General features: G+C 38.9%; 1 protein-coding gene across 5 annotated transcripts in view; it reads right to left on the bottom strand.

The window, feature by feature from the left end:
* CTNNA2 (catenin alpha 2) overlaps positions 1-23,486 on the bottom strand; it is a 1,141,838-nt gene that overhangs the window by 289,739 nt on the left and 828,613 nt on the right. For all 5 annotated transcript variants that reach the window (XM_032352609.1, XM_032352608.1, XM_032352606.1 and 2 more), the window contains one exon: positions 1,557-1,637. In XM_032352609.1, the coding sequence (XP_032208500.1) occupies positions 1,557-1,637 (81 nt within the window). The remainder of the gene's footprint in view (positions 1-1,556; positions 1,638-23,486) is intronic.

Genomic DNA, 23,486 nt, shown 5'->3' with positions numbered 1-23,486 from the left:
AATAGGACCTGTGACATAGGAAATAAGTGCAGATTTCTTTGGGGGTCATTCAATCTTATACAGCTTAGAGAGAGCTTAGAGATTTGGTTTGGCTCCCTACTTTCATATATAAGAAACTAAGACAAAGAGATGGTAGATCCTTAGTCACAGAGCCAGTTCAGTGGTAAAGCTAGACGTAAAACCCTGGTCTCTGGATACCTGATTCAATGTTTCCCATTAACCTCAGTCCCAATTCCTACCACTCATATCATTTCATATCAGATGGGGATTTGATTGAAGAGATGGTTTAAGAGGGCAAAGAGATAGATCTGGCCAAATATCCATTTGGTATAGGACATAATTTTATTCTCCCTCTCATTTTAAGATAAAATGAGAAGTCAATGTTTCCCCAACAAGGACTTGTTAGCTGGGTAAATGAGTCTTCATATTCCAGAACTAATTATGATTTTTCTGGAGGACAGTAGCTCAAGCATGCCTACAACCTACAGGTGATAACCCGAAGGGAGTCCAGAAGCTTCGCAGTAATTATTAGAAGGGGTGTCTTCCTCTCATTCAAACCACTTCTAACTTGCTTCTTGGTCATTCTTGCCTAGGCACCTTGCTAATCCTGTCTGTACTTGACATGTAAGAGTAGCGAGGGCAAGATGCAGTCATGTCAGTCTAGGTTTTCCAGCTGCACAAAGTAAGGTTGTTGCTGTCTCAGGGAAGTGACTGGTTCTAGCTGACTAACACAATCAACACTATGCAAAAGCTACCAGTAGGAGACAGGATGCCTCTCAGGCAGAAATCAAGAGGGGATTTTATTGCAACTTAATGGATGGCATAACTCTTCTAGAAAGAACACTACCAAAGAAAGTAGAGCTCACTATGGAAACAAATAAAATAAAGCTTACAAGACAATAGGGTTACCAGTGTTGATATAGCACCTTCAAGATAAAATGGAGCCCCAGCCAGGTTTTTTTCATCTCCAAAAGTAGACCTGTCAGAGTAATGATACCATTAGCCTTTCAAATCATCAACTAACTTTCCTTGTTTCAGTCCTCAGTTTCCCAAACAACCATCTGATCAGCAAACATTCCCTTGGTGACTTGGATCCCTAAAGGAAATACACAGGGTTAGAGACCTTAAGTAGCCCATCAGATTAAGAGTTGTGTTTCTCATTAGCTATCAGCATTCTTGTTTATTCATTTAAGGCCTTCGGAGTTGTGGAAAGAACGAACCAGCAGAAATCAGGACTGGCTCTTTGTATACCTGCATCTGGAAAACTAAAAAATAGATGGAGAAGGTAGTGAATTCATCAAGTCTCTATCTGGAAAGATTGTTTCTGGGCAGTGAGCAAGCTTCCTCTTCAGAGGGTGTTTTCATCATACCTCTCGAGGCTGTCACATCTGTCTGCTCAGCAGACTCTACCTTGTTGATGAAATGCTTCTGTGTATACGTAGGTGCTATGAAGAATAGCAACCTGAATGTCAGCTCTTAGAAGGCACCCTGGAAAAGGACATTCTTGAAATCCACCACTCAGTACCAGGCACGTCAAATAAAAACAAAAACAGTACCTGTCTCCTTAGGTCTCTTGTTTTCTTGGTCATCTTATCAATGGCAATGTTTAGAGGATCTCCTTTTTCTTTTCTTCCAGTCTATTAAGAGAAAAGAAACAATCTCTGGTTTAGAAAATTCAATGTTAGAGACATTAAAATCTTTTAAAAAATTCAAAAAACACACTTGACTGGAAGAATCCAAGCAAGAAAGAAAGACACAAAGAGAGAGAGCGGGAAAGAGGAAATTCAATAAACAGCTATTATGTGTTGGTTTTCTAAACTCTAAAGTTAATTTTCTCTGAAATAAAAATTTAAATTGCTGAAAAACAATACATTCTCAGGATGGTTTACACATATGTCCATATTCAACTTCATGCAAGTATGTTTTCTTCCTGCTCCAGACATTCATCAATTAAGTAAACGCAGGATGTTTGCTTTTGCCTTCAAATACAAATGGGTTTTGCTGCTCTCTTATTTAAGCACAGTTCTGAATAGAAAATCATTGAGATGATAAAAACTAAATTAGAAAACATTTAAAATAAATCACCAGAATTCAGAATTTCATACCAATACATCCTACCATATTGTAACTTCTGTATCAAAGTCGGAAGAGATGCTTTACTACAAAATATATTGTTTGGGATCTCTTTTCTGTCATGCACTGGGGTGCGAAACACTAAGGAACCCACAGCTTGAAATCATAAGGAAAATGCCTCTTAGGAGAGGTAAGGCAAAACAAACAAATGTAAAATCCAAAAATCTCTTCTTTTTTTTTTTTTAAAAGATTTTATTTATTTATTTGATAGACAGAGATCACATGTAGGCAGAGAGGCAGGCAGAGAGAGAGAGAGGAAGGGAAGCAGGCTCCCTGCTGAGCAGAGAGCCCGATGCGGGGCTCGATCCCAGGACCCTGAGATCATGACCTGAGCCGAAGGCAGAGGCTTTAACCCACTGAGCCACCCAGGCACCCTCAAAAATCTCTTCTTTAATAAATTATTCACTTCAGGGGCGCCTGGGTGGCTCAGTGGGTTAAGCCGCTGCCTTCGGCTCAGGTCATGATCTCAGGGTCCTGGGATCGAGTCCCGCATCGGGCTCTCTGCTTAGCAGGGAGCCTGCTTCCTCCTCTCTGTCTCTCTGCCTGCCTCTCTGCCTACTTGTGATCTCTCTCTGTCAAATAAATAAAATTAAAAAAAAAAAAAAAACTTAAAAAAAATTATTCACTTCAGAGTTTGGAAGTTTCACTGAATAGTTTCTTTTTCTCTTTTCCTTGTTTCTTTCTCCCTTCCTTCCTCCCTCCTTCCCCCTCTCTCTCTCTTTTCCCTTCTTTCCTTCCTCCCTCCCTGCTCCCTCTTCCTTCATTCCCCACTTCCTCCTTCCTTCCTCCTTTCTTTCTTCCCATCTTTCTTTCCTCCTTTCTTTTCTTTCTCTTTCTTTTTTTCTTTCTTTGTCTTTCTTTTTCTCCCTTCCTCATTCCCTTTCTTTCTTTCTTTCTTTTCTTTTCTTTTTTTTTTTTTTTTTTATGGCTATGGTAAAACAATTAAACCAAACAAAATAGAAGCTCCATTATCTTTTAAGACCACATCAGGAACAACAAAATTCCCATGGATGGAAAGCTCTACATAACTTTATGGATGGCATTATTTTCCTTGTAAGAGAAAATTCTTCTCAAAAGCTTTGTCAAATCTATTAAATTATCTATCCTTTAGCCAAACACCCTACAGATTTATTTATTTATGGTCCAACTGGTGAGTCAATTCTTACTCCATATTCAAGTCTCTACAGAGTCATGTAGGTATCTATAGTAATTTGTATATATGATGAAATGATAACAAGATAGTGTGTTTTGAGGATCCATAGAGATTACCATTCAAGACATTTCTAAATATTCTCTTCCAATGACAAGATTCTGGATACATAAAGCTAATATATACACAACACGTCTACTTACAGCTAGATTTAAAGCAGTCATTTTTTTTTCCATAACTTCCTTAATTAACTATGTTTCTGAACAAATATCTAATGTATAACCCTATATAGTTTTTATTAAAAAAAAAAACAAAACTAGAGTATATGCCTGTATATTTTAACCATCTAAAATCTTATAAATCCCCGTATCTTTTCTACTGCCTAAACTCATATTCTGACCCTTTCATGTGTATACACTGAAGTATATAGGTAGAGAGAGCTTAAAACAAAGTGGTAACATTTTACAAAGTTAAGATATCAGTGTACAAATAGCTCCAAGAAAAGAAAAGTGTATGGAGAAGCACAATGTGCTACATTATTTGAGGAGGGAAGCTAGTTACACAGCAAGTGTGACTTTGGCGCCCTGTTTCCATATTCAGGCATATCGTAAGTGTAGCAGCCAAAGCTGCTGCTTTTCTCTTTAGCTTTCTCCTTGCAAACAGGATGTCCACCATTAACATATGAGAAGGTCTAGCCCATGATCATTCTGAGAACCAGATTTCCTTTCCATTTATGAGAGTAATAAAACTTATTTTGAAAAACTAACAGTTACGAGTTGGTTTAAAATGCAGCTATGAGAGAAGAAAACTGGATCACTGAACTTTTCAATGTAAAAAGCAAAAAATCAAGACGGTGTGAATATACAAAATGATTACGAAAAAAAAATCCTAAGTGTTAGACACTGGAATCATCTCTTCCTGCCACTGCCATTCATCATTGTCATTTGAGAAATGAAAAAATAAAACCAGAATAGGCCTTGGATTAGGGAGAGGGCAATAAGACACTGGTCTCAGAGATGACATTTAAAGGGGCCCCAAAGAACTCAGTAATATATAATATTTTAATGCAGTATTTTTCCAAAAATCAAATTAATGCCAAAAATTCACACTGAACAAATACCAAAATTTTAAATAAAAATAGGACCCCACAGGGCAAGGATAAGGATAAATGCAAGTGAAGAGAGTCATGTAGGTCAGATATTTTTAATTTTAAATTTAAGAAAATTGGGAATTGGGATGAAGGAATGCACTTGTCGTGATGAGCACTGGGTGATGTACAGAAGTGTTAAATCACTACTATACTGTACACCCAAAACTAGTATCACAATGTGTGTTCACTAACCGGTATTTAAGTAAAAACTAAAAAAAGAAAAAAAATTGAGGAATGCATGTATACTATAAAGAGAATAAATCACTGTTTACCTAAAATTCAAATTTAACTGAGTGTCCTGTATTATTATGTGCTAGATCAGGCAACCTTTCCCGAAGAGGTAATAGTTAAGCTCAAGATTGTAATTGGGGTTATTACAGACACATGTGGGAAGACTCCATTGCCTCGTTCTGTGAAAAGAAGGGCAACATGGGATTCTGTATCCTATTTGGGATCAATATTCTATAACTGCAAAGCATAGTTCATTAGATGTGAAACATCATTTTGGTCGCAGTAAGAAACTCACAAAAAATGAGATCTATAATCCTTACCCCCATGGAGCTCCTAATTTGGAAGAGTAAACCAGAATATGAAATTAAGAATATTAACAACTACAAAGAGACTAATGCTCTAACAGGTTGAATTAGTTGCTCAAAAGAGGGAGATGTTGCATTTGGGAAGTCAAGTAATCTCACAGAGGAATGGGGGAATTTAGCTACACATTAAGTCCTGGGTAAGATCTGAATAGGAAAGAGGGAGGTACTTGAAGGGAGGACAGCGTGGCAAAAATAAAGTCATCCAGTCAAGAAACAGCAAGGCAGATTCTAAGAGGACAGTGGGAATGGTGCAGGCTCTTCTCTATGATGTGAAGGGACAGGTTTGATGAACTGGAGAGATAAGCTACTTTTATAAGAGCTTCTTTATAGTGTCATTATTGCCAATTATATTTTGATCTGCAAACTCAGAGAATCTCTGGTGACAAAAGCATTCCATGTCACTGTGTTGTCAGGATCCTGCTGTGTAATATTTACAATCCTGGGTTTCTTCAGCTTCTTCAGCTTCCAAGTCTTTGGCTAAAGACAATTAAAAAAATGCAGATGACTCGGGTGCCATATTGTTCTCACTATTTAGAAAGGCTAGATAATGGTAAACCAAGGACTAGAACTTTGGAAACACTGGTCACTGGCTGAAGTTTTTAATGTATTGGCCCTTTGTCGGCTCTAATTTCTTTAAATAAGGTATGTGTGGAAGAATAATGGTAGTAAATCCTTAATGCTCAGATTAACTCAGCAAATGGGGACTAGCAAATCATTACTTCTTGCTTTTCTGGGTTCTATTAGGTTGGCATGTGGAAATACTTTTAAATTACCAGCTTAAATTGGACAGGAAGCCAATCACTGAGAGAGAAAAAAAAAATATATTGTCTCCTAGTGGCACTCATCCATTAGTAGGTTCTATGATCTTGGACTAACAATTTGCCCATATTTTTTATGTCTGAGTTTTCTCATGAACACAATGGATAGCATAATATATACCCTCTTTTCACAAGGTTAGCAGGACAATCAATCACGATGTCAATGTGCTGGAAAAAATAAAAGGCATTAACAGTACTCAGAGTAATTAGGAAAGTATTTTTGCTGTGGGGAAAAAAAAAATGAGAGAATCGATTTGGAAACTATGTAGAAGCTATTTTGGGGTTACATGGACTTCTGCTTTCTTTACTCATGCAAATAATATATGAATGAAAATTTCGCCAAAATGAGAATTCCTAAAGGAAAAGTTCTCTTTAAGAATACTTGGGATCATTCATTTTAAACAGACAACAATCTGAGATATTTCTAGGAGGTGAAATAAGGGGCTGAAACTCCAGAAAAATGTCTTTTCCATAATAGGTTCTTGAATATATTTGTTAAATAACTAAGGATTTGATCATATGTAGCAAATTCTAGTTCACAGGGAATCAACTAGACACCTCACCCAGCTCTACCTCCCTCACTCTCCAAGCTCTATAAACTAAAAATACTTTAACAAACTGAAGAGAAAGGAGACCTAAGTGTTCAGTTTGATATCATTGCTTAATATTAAAACAAAAATGTGTTGTCTTAAGTCAGTCATTCACTTATTCCCTGCCTTTGCTAAAGAGAAGAAAACAAAGGCCATTTGTAACCACTCTCTGCCAAAAGCTATCTAAGTGATCTGGCAACTTCCCTAAACCCTCCACTTATCATCTGTCCAAAGGAGGGGCCAAAGACAAGTTATAGAACCAGGAAATGAGAAAGCCAAAAAATATGCCCCTCATTACTGAGAAGCTCTCATAGCACTGCAGAGAGGGCTGGGGTTGGGGAGGAGTGTAACAGTCAGTTGGGCTTTCTCAACTCTAAAATGTAGATAATGCTTTTTTTCTGTGGGATTGCCATGAACATTAAGAGAACAAGAATTTGTAGGAGTTAGCACAGTCCCTAACCCAGCAGAGGTAACTCAATCAATTTCCTCTCTTTCTCCATCCCATGGGTTCTCCTAAAGCTGAAGACAAGGTCCAGAGAGATGGACTGATTCTGATCATGTCACTACTTAGTGTAGGACCAGGACCTCAGTCCTCCCAGTCCAGGGATTTTCCATTGCATGTCTAAACCATCTTCCATCTCTAAAATTCTAGGATTCTGTGATTTTATAGAGTTTCACGTATTTCTGTTCAAAGGTTACAAAAAAAAAATTAAAAATAGAAAAATCTCAGTTTGAGTTATATTTCCTTTGTCACGTTTTGTCTACAGATCTTGTGTGCCTTTCTCAGACATCTCCTCACTTGCCTTCTTTATCTTCACCTGCAGAGAGTGAGTCTGCAGTAGAGATAGCCATTTAATAAATACTGTTATTAAAAAAAGAAGAAGACAGGCGGGAGTCTTCTTTCACATTGCTACAGGCGACTTTCCTAGTTGCCATCTGTTGTGCTAGGAAGGTGCATGATAATTAAACTTTATTTGTTTTAGAATTTGGGCTTTATTTTACAAAACACATTTGGAGTAGATCCATGGTTTGAACTAATGGAAGGAAAAGAGAATGAATTTCCTGATTTGGATTTTTATAGGGGACCCTTTATTCTCCCATTCTCTGGCTCTGAACTCAAGTCCAGTTTGCCAAAGTATCAGATGCTATCAAGGAGACATTCATATTTCCATTCAATTCTACAGAACAGGATTGGCGCCATTAATAGAAATTTTTGATTTTTTGCAATTAGTCTTCAAGAACAAGTCAATATTGTAGTTCAGTAACTTGTTTATATTTGCCCTTTTGGGAAATAAAATACTCTCTTTTAGATAAGGATCTTCTTTTTCTTTCTTTCTCTTTTTTACCATACTAATATCCATCACCACTTCTGAAATACTGAAGAGGTGTACAATATATTTATATTATATGCTGAATATCATACAACTCATACCAACTTCCTAATTTATAAAACAAAAAAAAAGAAATATTCATTTCTAAATTTCTGAAATTAAGAATTTACTTAAAGGCTATTCCTCATCCCACCCTAAACACATAATTCAGTAAAAGTGGTTTCTCACAGAAGCCCTAAGAATATAAACTACCACCTCAGTGCTTCCCCCAGATCCATGATTTTATGTGAGTTTCGGGGCAGGCTATTAATGTGGGAAATGGCTATGAGAAGGTAGATATTGATCACTCTTTTCCTTTTTCTAAAGGTATCTGTCAACTTGATTGAATGTATGAGAAATCTCCAAAATATCATATAGCTGTGATTCTAATATATTGAATGTGTAGAGAGCTAATCAAACACCCAGTCTTCAAACTGTTGTTATTTGAAAGAAGTGGCAGTCAAAATCATCAGAATGGCAGAAAGCAATAATATGCCATGCACTTTACCTCCAAAACATTTTCTTGTCATTTAAACCTATAATTTAGACAACAAGAGGGAGGAGGAAAAAATGATCTATTGATCCACCAGTCATCCCATTGTATTTGGAGGGTTGCCCATCTACCCTCAAACCCTGAATATAGGAACCATACTCTTATTGCAAATAGTACCATTATTTATAGAATCTTGAACATTTCATAATACCTTTATATTATGTGCAAATCACAGTATGAGAATGTAGATCTTTCTAAACATTTCCCTTCCACTAGCTACAGACATTCTCTTGGAAGAGAAATGAGTGATATCTCTCTAGAATGGATAAAAGTTTAGCAGTGGCCACAAATCAAACCCATGATCAGGATATTTTGACCAAATCACAATGCAGCTTTCCTGGAACCTGGGATGAATGGGGTTGGGTGGAGGGGTAGATAAAGGTAGAAAGGGAAAAAACTAATCACCACATGTCAGGGCAAAATATGTATCTGACACTTCTCTGAGATCTTGCCAGTGCTCAAGGAAAGAATCATCAATATATAAGATAAAAATATCAAGAAGGCATTATAGGTAAGATTCACAGACCCCTGTTTATTGGCCCAGCATTATTAGCACACACATTGAACATACTTTCCATTACATACCTTTATACTTTCCCTTATATACTAACTTGTAAAGTAACACTTCATGAAGATAATCTTTATTTTGCTTATCATTATATCCTTGGCACCTGTGCCTGGCACATAATAGGCATTTAATAAATCATATTAAATCAATGAATAAAACACATGGGCTTCTGAATCCAGCTGCACCTAAAGCCAAAGTATCTATCAATGGATTTCCTGCTGAGATGAGTGACCACCAATTCCCCTCATGTTTCTTTATGCTGGGTTTCTCTCAGCTACAACCAAAAAGTCCTGACTAAATCAGAAAGCTTAAAATACCAGACCAAAATAATTTGAAGACAGAATGGTAGAAGGGGAAGACCCTGGCAAGGTCCACTGTGGACACAGCCTAGAGCACTCCCTGAGACCTTAGACCTAAGCCCTTTGCTTCTCTCAAATCCTTCTGTCCTTGGAACCCACCCATCCCAGCATAGGTCTCTAACACCACACTAACACCACCCATCCCAGCATAGGTCTCTAACACCACACTAACACCACCCATTCCAGCAGAGGTCTCTAACACCGCACTAACACCACCCATCCCAGCATAGGTCTCTAACACCACACTAACACCGTTGTTGATTTCCCTCCCGCATAATCCTCAGTATGGCCTATCAAAACCAAGCTTTTACTTCCGAGGATCAATCCCTTAGTTCCTATTTAATTCTTACTGGATCCTTACTTTCTACAAAACCCTTGGACCTGTATTTTAAATTTTCATAGTCGGATTTCCTTCTTGTAATAGCCCATCTCTCTAATTAATTTGTTCTTTTTTCAATGATTCACAAACTTTTGGTCTCATATTAGTGCCTGGAAGAAAGGGTCCTCTCTCTCTTCAACCATTTGTCTAATTAAATTTTGCCCATTCTTCCAAAACCAGTTCAAAATCTCCCTCCTCTTGAAAGTATTTTTAAACTAATCTAACCCTTGAAGATCTTCCCCTCTTTTGACCATATCCTTCAAACAGGTATTATGCCAAAGGATGCAGACATTAACAATTTACCATCCTGCATTTTTTATTAGGTTTTCATGTGGTTGCAGACTATAATCCGAGCTTTTGGTGGGTGGTGAATGTCTGAGTTTTCTCCCAGAAAACTTAGTATGAAACTTCTAAGAACTGCCCCAGAAATACCTGTTCATGTATAAAAAAAATGGGTGCTCCCAGTAGGCACCTATGGACAGGAAGAAGGTATGCAAGGGATATACGATTTGGAAAATATCAGGGTCCTAAAAATAAATTTCACCTATTTCACAATTTTCTGCTCAAAACCTAGGAAGTGGCTGACACCTGTGTAATGTTATAATTCTTTCTCCTTCACTTACTGTATCAACACAGGTGTAGCCCTCAATGATTACCTGCCAGCCAACCCTCCACAGAAGACATTTTTCATCAAAGCCCCACGTTCTGCACCCCTCCTGCTCCCAACCTTGAGTTAATTAACCACACATTCCTTCAAAACCTGTAAGAGACTATGAACTGGGAAAACTGCTTAAAAATGCCATTTTATTTTTACAGTTGAGATGAAAGTAGCAAAGGCAAAGTGTAAATTTCCATTGATTTTATACACACACAAAAACACATACATACCCACCCTAAATAAATCATTTAAATTTCAGTGGCATTTGAACTTCCCCTTTAAGTGCATATGCCCCAACCACTCAGTTACAGCTAAAGCTATCAACACCTAAAGGATCCCTAGAGTCTGGCATTTTCTAACTTCCCAAAAAGAGGTCAATAACTGCATCCATGTTGTTGAGAGTTCACAGAAATCAGAAAACACTCGGGAAGAGGGTTGCCATAGTTCATGGAAAGTCTGTCTGTGTAGAGCCCCCTTGCCTTAGCTTCCCTGTACCTCATCTAACAATCTATCAGGGGCCAGTTCATGTTGCAATTCCTTCATCACACATTCCTGACCTCTCAGTTCACAGGAGCCCATCCTCCCTCCTCTGAGTGCCTGCAGCCATCTATATCATTATCTTTATCATCAAAATAGCTATTTATTTGGTGCTTTATGAACAATTTCCACTCTGGAAACACTCATATACTGTGCAAGTCTCTTGCATCGTTAATTAAATTTCAGATATCTAAAGCAAATCTCTTACATCATTAATTGAATTTCAGATATCACACTCTAAAGATAAAATACAAATACACAGATGCATCATTTTGATACTGTCTTATTCAGAAACTTGTCATGATATAATCATGTATCTGTTCCTTCTTTCCAGTTGGAGGCATAGGAGCTTAAGGGCAATGTATTAGTCAGCTTAGGCTGCCATAACAAGATACCATAGACTGGGTGGTTTAAGGGACAAAATTTTACAGTTCTGGAAGCTGGAGACTCCAAGACCAATGTTCAATAGGTTTGGTTTCTTCTGAGGGCTCTCCCTACCTTTTCACTATGTCCTCACACGGTAGAAAGAGAACAAGCAAGCTCTCTGTGTCTCTTTTTATAAGGGTACTAATCTTCTCATGAAGACCCTACTCTAATACCTCATTTAAATCTAATTACTTCCCAAAAGCCCTAGTTCCAAATATCATCACACTGGGGTATTCATCAACATATGAATTTTGGAAAGACATAATAGTCCATAGCAGACAGGAAGTTGTCAGCCAATTATATGTCCTTGAAACCCTGAAACTTCTTACATAGTGACTTAAGCAGAATAGGTGCTAAACAAATTAGAAATACGTATAGATACGTATCTATCAATATGTATTAAATATAAATGAAGTAATTAGTATTCTGGCTGCTTGAAACAACTTCATGATATGGATCTTTGGTATTAAGGCTACTTTTGTGCAGAAGTAGAGTGAAAGGGACGCTGTATTGGTAGCTTCATCGATGGTAGAATAATACTGCTGCCAACTCTCTTTCCACACTCATTCTCCTTCTCTGTTCAAAATCTCACCTAAGCAAGAAGAAGATGGGAATCAAAGCCTATAATCACATGCACAGAATTAAGATACATGCACCTGGACAAGAAACATACAATCAGTAAATGCCTTTTAATCAAATCCTTCTCTCCAAATAGTGGGAGATGAGGGTAGATAAGCTTGAGGACACTAAATACCAAAAGAGAATGGGTTTGGTGAAATAGTGCTTCTAAGAGAGGAGCAAAACCCTGACCGGGGCAAAGAGGTAGGCCATACTAGAGAACATCTGGGATCCTTCTCTTGGCCAACCCTACAGCAAATGAAAGTAAGAAGTTTCTCGGGAAACACTGGGAAGTGGAAATGCAAGGTTTAAGAGTACTGAGCACTTTCTGCAAGCCAGGGGACCCTCAAAGAGATTTCCTGCACACTTCAGAACCAGGCATCACCTCCACCCCACCCCACCCCACCAATCAAATCTGACTTCTTTTGGTCTTTGCCAAAGCCTATGAAGACTGCTCCTTCAGTCCTTTCCAGCATCACCACCAACCCATCTTGGCATAAGCCTTCCTCTCATGCTCTCTCGAAGAGTCCAGCATTGTCTGAAAAACAACCACATAGATCCTGATACCTTTAAGCCTTAGCACTATGAGGGACTAAAAGAAAATAATATTTGTACAATCAAAATAACTGAAGAATTATTTTATTTATCCACTAGCAAGCCCCAGTCTAGAACTATTAAGTTCATTGTTAATTTTTTGGCGTTGTCTTTTATTTTCTAGGAGCAGAGCTTATGAAGCCTTGGGTTCTCTCTCTACTTCCCAAAGGCACTCCCAAGCCAGAATGGAAGAAGGCTGATCCCCATTCACAGCACCAGCACCAAGGAGGCCACTGGCACATGACCAAGGGGCAAGCAGAGGCATTTCCTGAGGCTTCTCTGATGCCCTCCTTCCTGAGAATGCTTGGAATCTGCCCCATAATAGAATCATCTCTTGGGGCATTTGCTCACACGTGGAACTGATGAAAACTTTATGAGGCAAAAAGCATTTTTGCCGCATGATAGTTAAAAACTAAACTAAGTAGAAAGCAGGCCGAAACCCTGGAACACATGTCTCACATCGTCCCAAATATTCCTCACTATGTGGCTCCCATAAACACCATCTGCTGTGTTAATTTGTAAAGAATTACAAGGTTCTTAAAATTACACTTTGCTCTCTGTAGCGTACACTGTGTCTATTAAGGGGGGGAGGGCATTGAGAATGCGTATCACATCTAGCCAGACACTGAGATCTTTTTCCTTCTAGGCTGGGATCTTGCTGAAAGTTTGCTAGGTCTGCATGGAATTTTAAGAAGTGTATCATATTCTCCCCAAGCAGCTGTAGGAAAAAAAAAAAAAAAAAAAAGGAAAGAAAGAACAGAAAATATATACAACAAAGCCTTTGCCCTAGATTATAATTCCAGCATCTTATGCATTTTCAAGTTGTGTGCACATCTCCCACTTCACTGCCTGCTCAGGACAATACGAAGTCCTTAGCTATAAAGTAAAGAGGGTGAAGAGCCAAAATTGAGAGAACTTCTTGGGTGAGACTTAATTCTCCGCTGCTGGCTCCTGACCTCCAGGGTCTCCTCCGAGCCCTCAGGTGGTAAATGAGAGTATTTCTCAATTACTTCTCCCTGTCTTCTCACAAAGCCAGAAGAGGAACATCTTTATTCCCGAACACACATCTCTGACAGCACAGGGCTATGGTAACAGGCTGCTAATGCACATTTTAGGTAAATTAAGTCCCCAGAGGAGGTGCTGGTTAAAGGGTGATAAATGGTGGCTGGAAAAGAGAAAGTAAGTAGGAGAGCTTGGGGCTTAATAATCTATCAGCTAGAAACTGTCAACGTGACAAAGTTATTGCAGATGCAGGTTCCTAGGCCTCTCCATTCAGTAGCTCTGGAGTGGGCTGGAAATCTTCATTTTTTAATGAATGTTTTAAGAGTTATGTACAAGTTCTGGAAACACAGGGATAGTTCAGTGGGTACCAACCTGACTAATCATTTGATCAGTTAAAATTTTTCCTATAGTGGCCCAGGAATCTGCATTTTCAGATTTCCATGAAGTTCTACTGATCAGCCAATTTGGGGAAACAAGAGGTTTGCGACAATTTACTGGTGGTAAGCCTAAAATAGGACCAAGGTTTACGATTAAGGCAATTCTGCTTATTTCTTGATGAATTAGTTACTCTGTCTCAAAAACATAATTTTCTGAACCATACTAAATAGAAAACAAAACAAAACAAAACTATACTGTCTGGGAAGCCAAAACAATACAAAGTAGACACAGCCTGCCATGTCATTTCATAAAAAAGCCCCTGCATAAAGAAAAGTTAAATCAGCTTCCCCAAATTTCTTGCCTGTTATTATTACATCTACATTAGACATCAGAATAAGACTAGCTAGATGCAATGAACATGGAAATAAAGAAAGATGCTGATCTCACCAAAACATAGAGTTTAAGAAAATTTTGCAACATCATACACAAACTATAAAACAGGATCCTGATCCAAGCTGATCCTGATTTCAGAGCTTCTACTGTTAAACCCAAATCTACACTCTGCTAATCTTCCAACACTGTCTGAAAATGTATACCCAATCTCCTCTTTCCATGGTCACAACCTCTCTAACCCCTCTAAGTATATCCCAATCCTCAGAGAAGAGTATCTTTGAGCATCCCATAATAACCTTCTACCTGCCACCTTAACCTTCTTTCTTCCATCCTGAAGCAACATCTATAGGCCAGATCAGGCCCTGCCTCTCCCTGACTGCACAGCCCATATACAAGTCTCCTTTCTCTCAACCACAATAGTAATTAGCACAGTCCTTTTCTGATGTTCAGCCACAGCATCCCCTCAGATGAATCCCTGCATAGCATTCTCTGGACAACCTGGCACCGAGTCATCTCATCCCACATCCCTCAGAGTCAGACATCTGTCTATAGCTGCCTCCTAACTTCCAAGCTCTCATGAAAAAGGCAGGGTTCAGGCTGAAGGTGGTTGCTTGAATTTTCTCTGTTCATTCTACGTAAGTTGAACTAAATGAACTACTGTGCTTCCAATTAAGTCATTGATCCCATGAAAAACTGGATTCTTAACACTGATTGTAAGAAAATAAATTATTAGAACACGTTGGTAATAACCCCCAAATTGTTTTATGATACAATTATTAATTGGATTTATAATGTAGTAGAATAAAATAAAAATGTTGTAATCATATTTTGCATCTCAATGTATGTCTATAAGAATGTGTGTGTGTGGGTGTGTGTTACAAGTTCATCAGCCACTATCATTTAACTGTATGGATACCCTCTCCACTAGCAAAGTGTAAGTTCTGTGAGAGAAAGATCACATTTCCCTAGACCAGGTACACAAAAGAAGTTTCTTCTGTACACAATAAAGACCTTGTACAGTCGACCCCTGAACAATGTGGGGGTTACAGGCTCTAAACCCCTGCATAGCTGAAAATCGACATACAACTTCAGATTCCTTAAAAACTTAACTACTTATAGCCAACTGCTGACAGAAGCCTCACTGATAACATAAGCAACCAATCAACACATACTTGTATATTATATATAAAAATTCTCTATTCTTAAAGTAAGCTAGACAAAAGAAAATGTTATTAGGAAAAATCACAAGGAAGATAAAATATATTTACAGTACTGTACTGTATTTATCAAAAAATATCCACATATAAGTGGACCCATATAGTTCAAACTGTATTGTTCAAAGGTTGACTGTAGTTAGTGACAGGATAACTCATTCCTACAGTGTAGAGAGAATCAAAGAATTTTATTACCAAGCTTTCCTGGGTGAGTGAACCACATACCACTGAGGAAGAAAAGTCACAAATCTTAGTGTTTCTAGAATCTAAAACCAACCTGTTCATTTGCATCCATGACTATCTATTTAGACATGCACAGCATGTAAATACACATGCCAGCTCCAAGGGTCATCTTAGTCTCCCGCAGTGCTTGTGACATTAACATCTAGGGCAAAGGGGAATGGATCCTTTGATAAAGAAATCAGAGTTATCTCATTCTTATGTAAAATTAAAATGCAAATGTAATTTCTAGTTCCAATCCCCATCTGCCCTTCCTTCCTGTCCTCTTTCATGCCTTCCTTTCCTTGAAAGAATTTATGAAGTAGACAGAAATAGTATTAAGTTATAGCTTGGCTCTGATACCTACTCTATAAGTATAACCCTTGGTGACTTACTTAAACTCACTAAGTCTCAGTCTTCACCTGTACAATAGTGGAAATGATGCTTAACCCAAGATTACAATGAGATAATGCATGTAAAATATCAGTCCCTGAGTTTAGCACGGAAATGGTATTTCTGGTAATGGAAATGGTATTTCTGGTAATGGAAATGGTTAAAAAAACAAAAACAAATTCAAAAAACAAAAACAAAAAAAACCTGATTTTTTTTTTTTCTCTCTCTTGATTGCAAACTTAGGGAAAACACAGTGCTCAGCATCCGAACCATGAAAAGATGCAAGACGGATGAATTGAATGTCTAGGGAGAATATATTGATTCATAGGCTGGATCTGGGTTTACCACAACTTGCCATTTGAAAATCTTTTAACATCTGAGTGGTATTTAACATTCATGAAATTTTCACCATTTTAAAGTCCATAGGACACAAATCAAGTCTAAGGCAAATGAAAAAGGAGAACCAGACACAGACCCTGAAATTTTGCAAAAAACATAGTGAAGAATATATAATTTGATAGCTCTTGTTTCTTATGCTAGTGAGGGGCAGGATCAAATGTTGGGGACTGATTCCTCCTTTTCAGACCTATGCATGGGTAAGAAATCAGCAGTGAACACACTTCGCTGATGATTTTAATCGCACTGAGCCCCTATACCTAACAACCAGCAAAAGGGAGATTCCCTGAGCAGCATGAATGGATTCTAATTCAGTCACCCTCTTTGGCACACCAAGAAAGGGATGGCCTTGCTGAAATGATGCAACAGGCCTGCCATGCCTGCTCCATGTTGATGCGGAGTCAGTGAGAAGAGCCGCTAACTACTTAAGAATACCTCAGTAAAGGGACGCCTGGGTGGCTCAGTAGGTTGGGCCTCTGCCTTTGGCTCAGGTCATGATCTCAGAGTCCTGGGATAGAGCTCTGCATCAGGCTCTTTGCTCAGCAGGAGCCTGCTTCCCCCTCTCTCTGTGCCTGCCTCTCTGCCTACTTGTGATTTCTGTCTGTCAAATAAATAAATAAAATGTTTAAAAAAAAAAAAAAAGATTACCTCAGTAAGTGGAAGCTGCCAGAGATGGGTCTGAGCCACAAGAACACTCCTTTTTTCCAAGTATGGCTTTCACTATGATGCGAAGTCTAGAGAGCAATCATTACAGAATGATTTTAATTGGTTTATAAGGACTCTTGGAGTTCCCTGCTAAAATACTAATAAAATTGAGAAAGCATTTACTTAAGGAGGTAATTTGCTTACTGGTTTGTCATCTGTTTCTCTTGTGAGACTGTAAACTTCATGGGATTAACAACTTCATTTGTCTAGTTGTCCTGTATATGTATGTGTCTTTCACTAAGTCCAGCCCCTGGCACAAGGGTTCTCATTGAATCAGTGACATAAAATAGTTGTCATTTTGGAAAATAGAAATTTGGTCTCAAAAGAGAATAGAAGAGTAGGAGGCAAAAAACTTTTGTGTGGTGGTTGGATGAGGGAAGCCTAGAGTTGAACATAAATTCTAGTTCCCTAGAAAAGCTGCTGATAAGGCATTTAGGCTTTAAAGATTAGACACATCCACACGCTAACCAAAAACAACCACAAAACACTAATGGAAAAAAAGAAATCAAATAACTGTAGGGATATGAGGAAGACAAAATAAGAAGGAGGAACAAGAGGCTGCGGAGAAGAAAAAGGAGAAGAAAATAAGATATTTATGGAGATTGGGGACCCCAGTGGGAAATCCAAAGTAAGCAGTATTAAAAATAAAAGAGAGAGAGAGAGAGAGAGAGAAACTACCAGGACCACAGCCAGGAATCCAGTTACTGAGACAGAAAGCACTAAAAGGTAGTCAAAAGAGAAGTCAGAAATCAGGAACTGGAAGGGATGCTCAAGTCTGGAGTGAAAATAGCTTAAGTCTGACTTGAGGAGGAATCACCATGGACTGGGTGTAAGTTCTTTCATTCCCTGTGCAGAAGCCAGACTGGTCCAAGCCCAAAAAGCCTGGGCAATCAACCCTCTCTACCCAACCTTCATAAGAACAAGCACAAGGCCAGGCTTCCTACCACCCAGCTATGCACCTTCCGACCCCCTCCCTTCTTCCCTATCCAGAGAACTCCACAGAAAGCCTCAGCTCCTGGAAGAGCCCTCCCACCTGAGCCCCTTCTCTAGGACTATCCCACCCCTGTCATTGCCTTCTTTCCCTTTTAATTAATCTTGCTAAGTGGAAAACATACAAACAGAAGAATTCCCAAACCAATCCACATTGAATATAGTCTCAGCATCCCAACTCTGGGTTCCAAACTCAGTGACTCCAAGGATAGGGCCATGAAGCCCTGGAGCAGGCTTCCATCTTCAGTGGTCTGGGCCAGTATAGAATTTGTATGTTGTAAATCACACCAGTTAGGTTAACCTCTGTCTCCCTGTGCCCTATGTGTTCTACGTGCTCAGCTACCACATTCTACTTTAAGTAAAATATTACTCTGGCAAAGAATAAGTATTTATTGAGCATTTACTTGATATTGAGCCCTGTAGAAGTGTGATATGGGCTGAGTTGTGTCTCGGCAGATTTTATGAGTTGAAGTTCTACCCCATCCCCTCATCCCCACACCCTTACCTCAGAATGTGACTGTATCTGGAGATAGGTCATTAAAGAGATAATTAAGATTACATGAGATCATTAGGGTGGCCCCTAATATAATACAATTTGTGTCTTTAAAGTGGAGATTAGGCACAGAAAAGAAAAACAGGAAAAGACCATGATGTAGAAGATGGTCAGCTACAAGCCAAGAAGAGAGGCCTCAGAACAAACCTATCCTACAGAAACCTTGATCTCAGACTTCTAATTTCCAGAACTGTGAAAAAATAAATTTCCATTGTTAAAAATCCCAGTCCGTGGTATTTTATTAAGGTAACCATAGCAAACTAATGCAGTGTGTGACAGAAAACACTAGAGTAATGATTTGTTGAGGTTTTACTTCCTATTAAAATACATTACCAATTCAGGCTAGTAAGAAGTCTGAGAGGGCTGAGGTGGGGTCAGGGAGGGAAGATGTGACTGTCTCCAGCAATCGTAATTGATTTCTCAGAAAGCTCTTCAGTTTTTCACAGCATGAGGCTTATATCAATCAATTTGCTCAATTAAGGAAGGAGCCCCATCTCATCCAACAATTGGAAAATGGGTTTCTCAAGTCCCAGAACACATTTCTTGCTCCAAATGCCAGAAGGCTTCCTCAATCTTTCTCAAGCACCTCAAAGAGTCCTGCTGCTCTTATTGAAAACTGGTAGCTATCAGATACAAGATAGATAAATAGATGATAGATGATAGATAGAGCCATTTAAAGTAATCTTCCTAAAAGACCCTCGGATATTTCTCATCTCACAGAACAGCCAAAAACAATTTGATCTCATGTTTCCTCACAATTGAAATGAAATAAAAATGTGACTTCTGTTCCCTGTGTGAAAGTTTGCAAGCACTTTTTTTTTTTAAAGATTTTATTTATTTAACAGACAAAGATCACAAGTAGCTGGAGAGGCAGACAGAGAGAGAGAGGAGGAAGCAGGCTCCCTGCTGAGCAGAGAGCCCGATGTGGGGCTCGATCCCAGGACCCTGGGATCATGACCTGAGCCGAAGGCAGAGGCTTTAACCCACTGAGCCACCCAGGTGCCCCTGCAAGCACTTTTGATTAAGAAACCTGAATGGGGGGGGGGGGCGGGAGGGCACCTGGATGACTCCGTCAATAAAGCCTCCAAGTCTTTGATTTCCTCTCAGGTCATGATCTCATGATTGTGAGATCGAGCCCCACATCAGCCATTGCACTCAGCCTGGAGTCTGCGGGAGATTCTCTCTTGCCTTCCACCCCTCCCCCAGTTTGCTTACACTCTCTTCATCTCTCTCTCTCAAAATAAATAAATAAAATCTTAAAAAAAAAAAAAAAAGGAAACCTGAATGTGGTATGAAGTAGCAATATGATGCCTATTTCCTTATTGGTGACTTTCTATTCTGCTCTCCCTTTCAGACTTTCAGTTTAACATACCTGGTCCTTCAAGCTTACAGCTGCTTACAGCATACTTGAGACACCACAGCAACCAAGCGCTGACTCAAAGGAGTGATGAAATCCTTGGGAAGCTGGATTATGTCTAAATTTTTGGTCCCATTCATTCATTGTACCTAATGAGACTTATCACAGTGCTAGGTGGGAAGGACATAGCAAGACAGCCACAACTTCTACCAGCACGGAGTCAGTCTAAAGCATGGTTTGCTACCCTTGACACTATTGACATTGTGGGCCAGATAACTATTTGTTGTGGGGGCTGCCCTATGCATTGTAGGGTATTTAGCAGCATCCTTGGCCTCTACCAACCAGATGCCAGTAGCACTCTTTCCCTAAGTTATGACAACCAAAAGTATTTCTAGACATACCCTAAGGAAGGGACAAAATTACACCCACTTGAGAACCACTAGCCTAATGAATGAGAAAGGTAATTTAAACAGCAATTACAATGCAGTAAGATAAGTACCATGGTACAGATACAAAAGGGGAACTTAAATAAACCGAGGGGTGTGGTGGGTGGTTTAAAAAAAAAAAAAAAAACAAAAACTGATTCCCAATGAAGAGATATAAAACAAAGACACACAATAGCTACTTACTGAGCATTTACTGTGTGCTAAACAGCAGACTTTGATTGCTTATTTAATCTTTACAAAATGCCCATATGCTAACTACTTTACAGGTGTGCATAAAGACAGAAATAAGCTTGTTCAACATTCAAACAGTGAGTGATGGACCCAGGATCTAAGCTGGGTTCTAAACTCAAATTTGGCTAATTTTTTTGGTATAGAGAAATTTTAAGAAAGACAAACTTCTGCTACAAGAGAATTAAAGTTGCTCACAGATTTAAAAAAAAAGAAAAATCTCCAAATAGAGGGTCTGCATGGAAGTTTGAGACACTATGTAAACGTACCATGGAAAGAATTTAAGTTGGAAATTGGTTTATTTACTTTATTTTAGAGAGAAAGAGAGAGAGCACATATACCTGCACACAGGAGCAGAGGTTGAGGGTGGAGAGACTCTTATGCAGGCTCCACACCCAGTGCAGCGTCTGATGCAGAGCTTCATCTCACAACCCTGAGATCATGATCTGAGCCGAAACCAAGAGTCCAATTCAACCAAGTGAGCTACCTAGGTGCCCCAAATTGCAATGAGTAGAGGTTCCACTGGAGATGCTTATATGGGTTCCATATAACCCATCCCATGTCCATGAATCCATGGATTGGCCTTAGTCTCCAGGAGTCCCCAAACACCCACCTGTCAGCTAATAACCATTCATAGACTCAATCATCTCCTATCACACGTAGGGCGATACCTTCTAATTTGCTTCCATTGTTCCAAAATAATAAGTAAAAATGCCTCCCTTCAATCTCAAAAGTGTCCCAGTTTGGATGACAAGTTTTATGATTACATTATTATTTGTCTAATTAAGTCTTAAGCTAAAAAATTACTAGATCAGTTTTTATTTCGTCAGATTCACTGTTTGATAATCCAGTCCATTATTTGATTGACATCTTTACTACATACGCATCTATGAAGTCACTCACCTGCCTAAAATCCTCTAATGTCAACCTAACACCTACAAGAAGATCCTGGCCAACTTGACTTCAGTTTGGTTCTCTAATCTTACCTCCCACCCCTACTCCAACCCCATGTATTTATTAGTTACTATTTCTTGAACAGATGCTTTTCATGCCTCTAGGCTCTTCCAGACAGATTCCCAATGGCTGTATTCCCTCTACATGTTGTTCAATAATATTGACCACTGTGGTAGACCCTGCAGTGTCCTCCCCTTCACTCCTCACCTGCCTATTGAAGATCTCATTCAAATGTCATCTCTGTTAAGAGTCCCTGATTTCCTCAGGTATCAGTTGCTCCTTTCTGTGTGTGTGTGCACTGCACTTCGACCCGTCCTTCTACTATGGCTCTTCTCATGCTCTAATTGCAGGTTCATGTGTCCGTGCCATTCACATTACTAGAATGCAATGTCGTCTAGTCATTGGTAACTAGAATGTCACCATTATCTTTGTATCATTAATGCCTTGCACTACCAGGCACTTAGTTGATATCTGATACATATTTGCTAAAAATGATTGCCACAGTGGCTGTTAAGATCAGAACCAGGGGTGCCTGGAGGCCCAGTCATTTATGTATACAACTTCTGGTTTTGGCTCAGGTCATGATCTTAGGGTCCTGAGCTCGAGCCCTGCATCAGGCTCCATGCTCAGCATGGAGTCTGCTTGAGATGGTCTTCCCTTCCCTCTACCCCTCCCTTAGCACTTGCTCTCTCTCTCTAAAATAAATAAAATATTTAACTAACTAACTAAATACATAAATAAATAAATAAATAAAATCAGAAATGGCCACGTTTTGGACAATAATTAGGACAATAATTAGGAATTTACTGAGTGCCTACCACATGTGGCGTTTGCTTTGTAACACAAATAACTAAGGGGCTATGAGGTGTAGTGAAAAGCCAGAATCTCTGCTTCTTATTTCCCGTTTTGCTTCTTCATCTTTCTGCAAGACTAGGCAAGTCACTGAATATGAATATATATATATATATATATATATATATATATATATATATTCCATCCCCTAAATCTGGCAAACCTATCAGCCAGTCACAAATTCAAAATAGGCTAAGTAAAGTTCATGATATTTGGAATAGGCCCCTAAATTTGGAGTTAGGTGTCACAAAAGGAGAATCTGACATCTCCCAAACCATCTGTATCATGTAAGTGCCTTAAGAATAAATCTTTGCCTGAAATAGACCATCAGGCTAACCGGATACTGTCAAAAGCCTTTTTAAGTTTACTTTTTGTACCCCAATTAGCCTACTTTCTAAATGGAAACAAAATGGTTGAAGATGTATAATCTGTGTATAGTGTTCATTCTTTAATTTTAACGTTCATCTGAAATTTTGGAGAAAGATTATATGCTCTGCATTAGCCTTACAGCACGAACCTCCTGTCCTCTAAATGTACCTAATTACTAACTTAAACTCATACTAGCCGGACACAGCATTTCCGTTTATGAAGTACTTGTATATGCTTTATTTTAATCCTCAGAACAAACTTTAACTTTGGTACTATTTATAATCTCTGTTTGCAGATGCTAAAGGTCCAAAAGGGTAAAGAGTACGTAGACAGGATGATGGGGGACTTGCAAGGCTGAAATGCAAATATATGCCAAAACAGCCCATGACATTGACATGGTCTCCGGGATCGAATCAAACTCTATACTGATATTATGGGATATCTGCCCACATCTGCCCACGGGAATATGGCTTTCCATGAATGTGTCAAGTCTTTAGAAGCCATATCTGCAGGCATATATCTGGGAACATGGATTTCC

This window comes from Mustela erminea, chromosome 7, assembly GCF_009829155.1.
Source record: "Mustela erminea isolate mMusErm1 chromosome 7, mMusErm1.Pri, whole genome shotgun sequence".
Classification (NCBI taxonomy): Eukaryota; Metazoa; Chordata; class Mammalia; order Carnivora; family Mustelidae; genus Mustela; species Mustela erminea.
The sequence above is the reverse complement of the archived record's forward strand: the minus strand, read 5'-3'. Positions and strand labels throughout refer to the sequence as shown.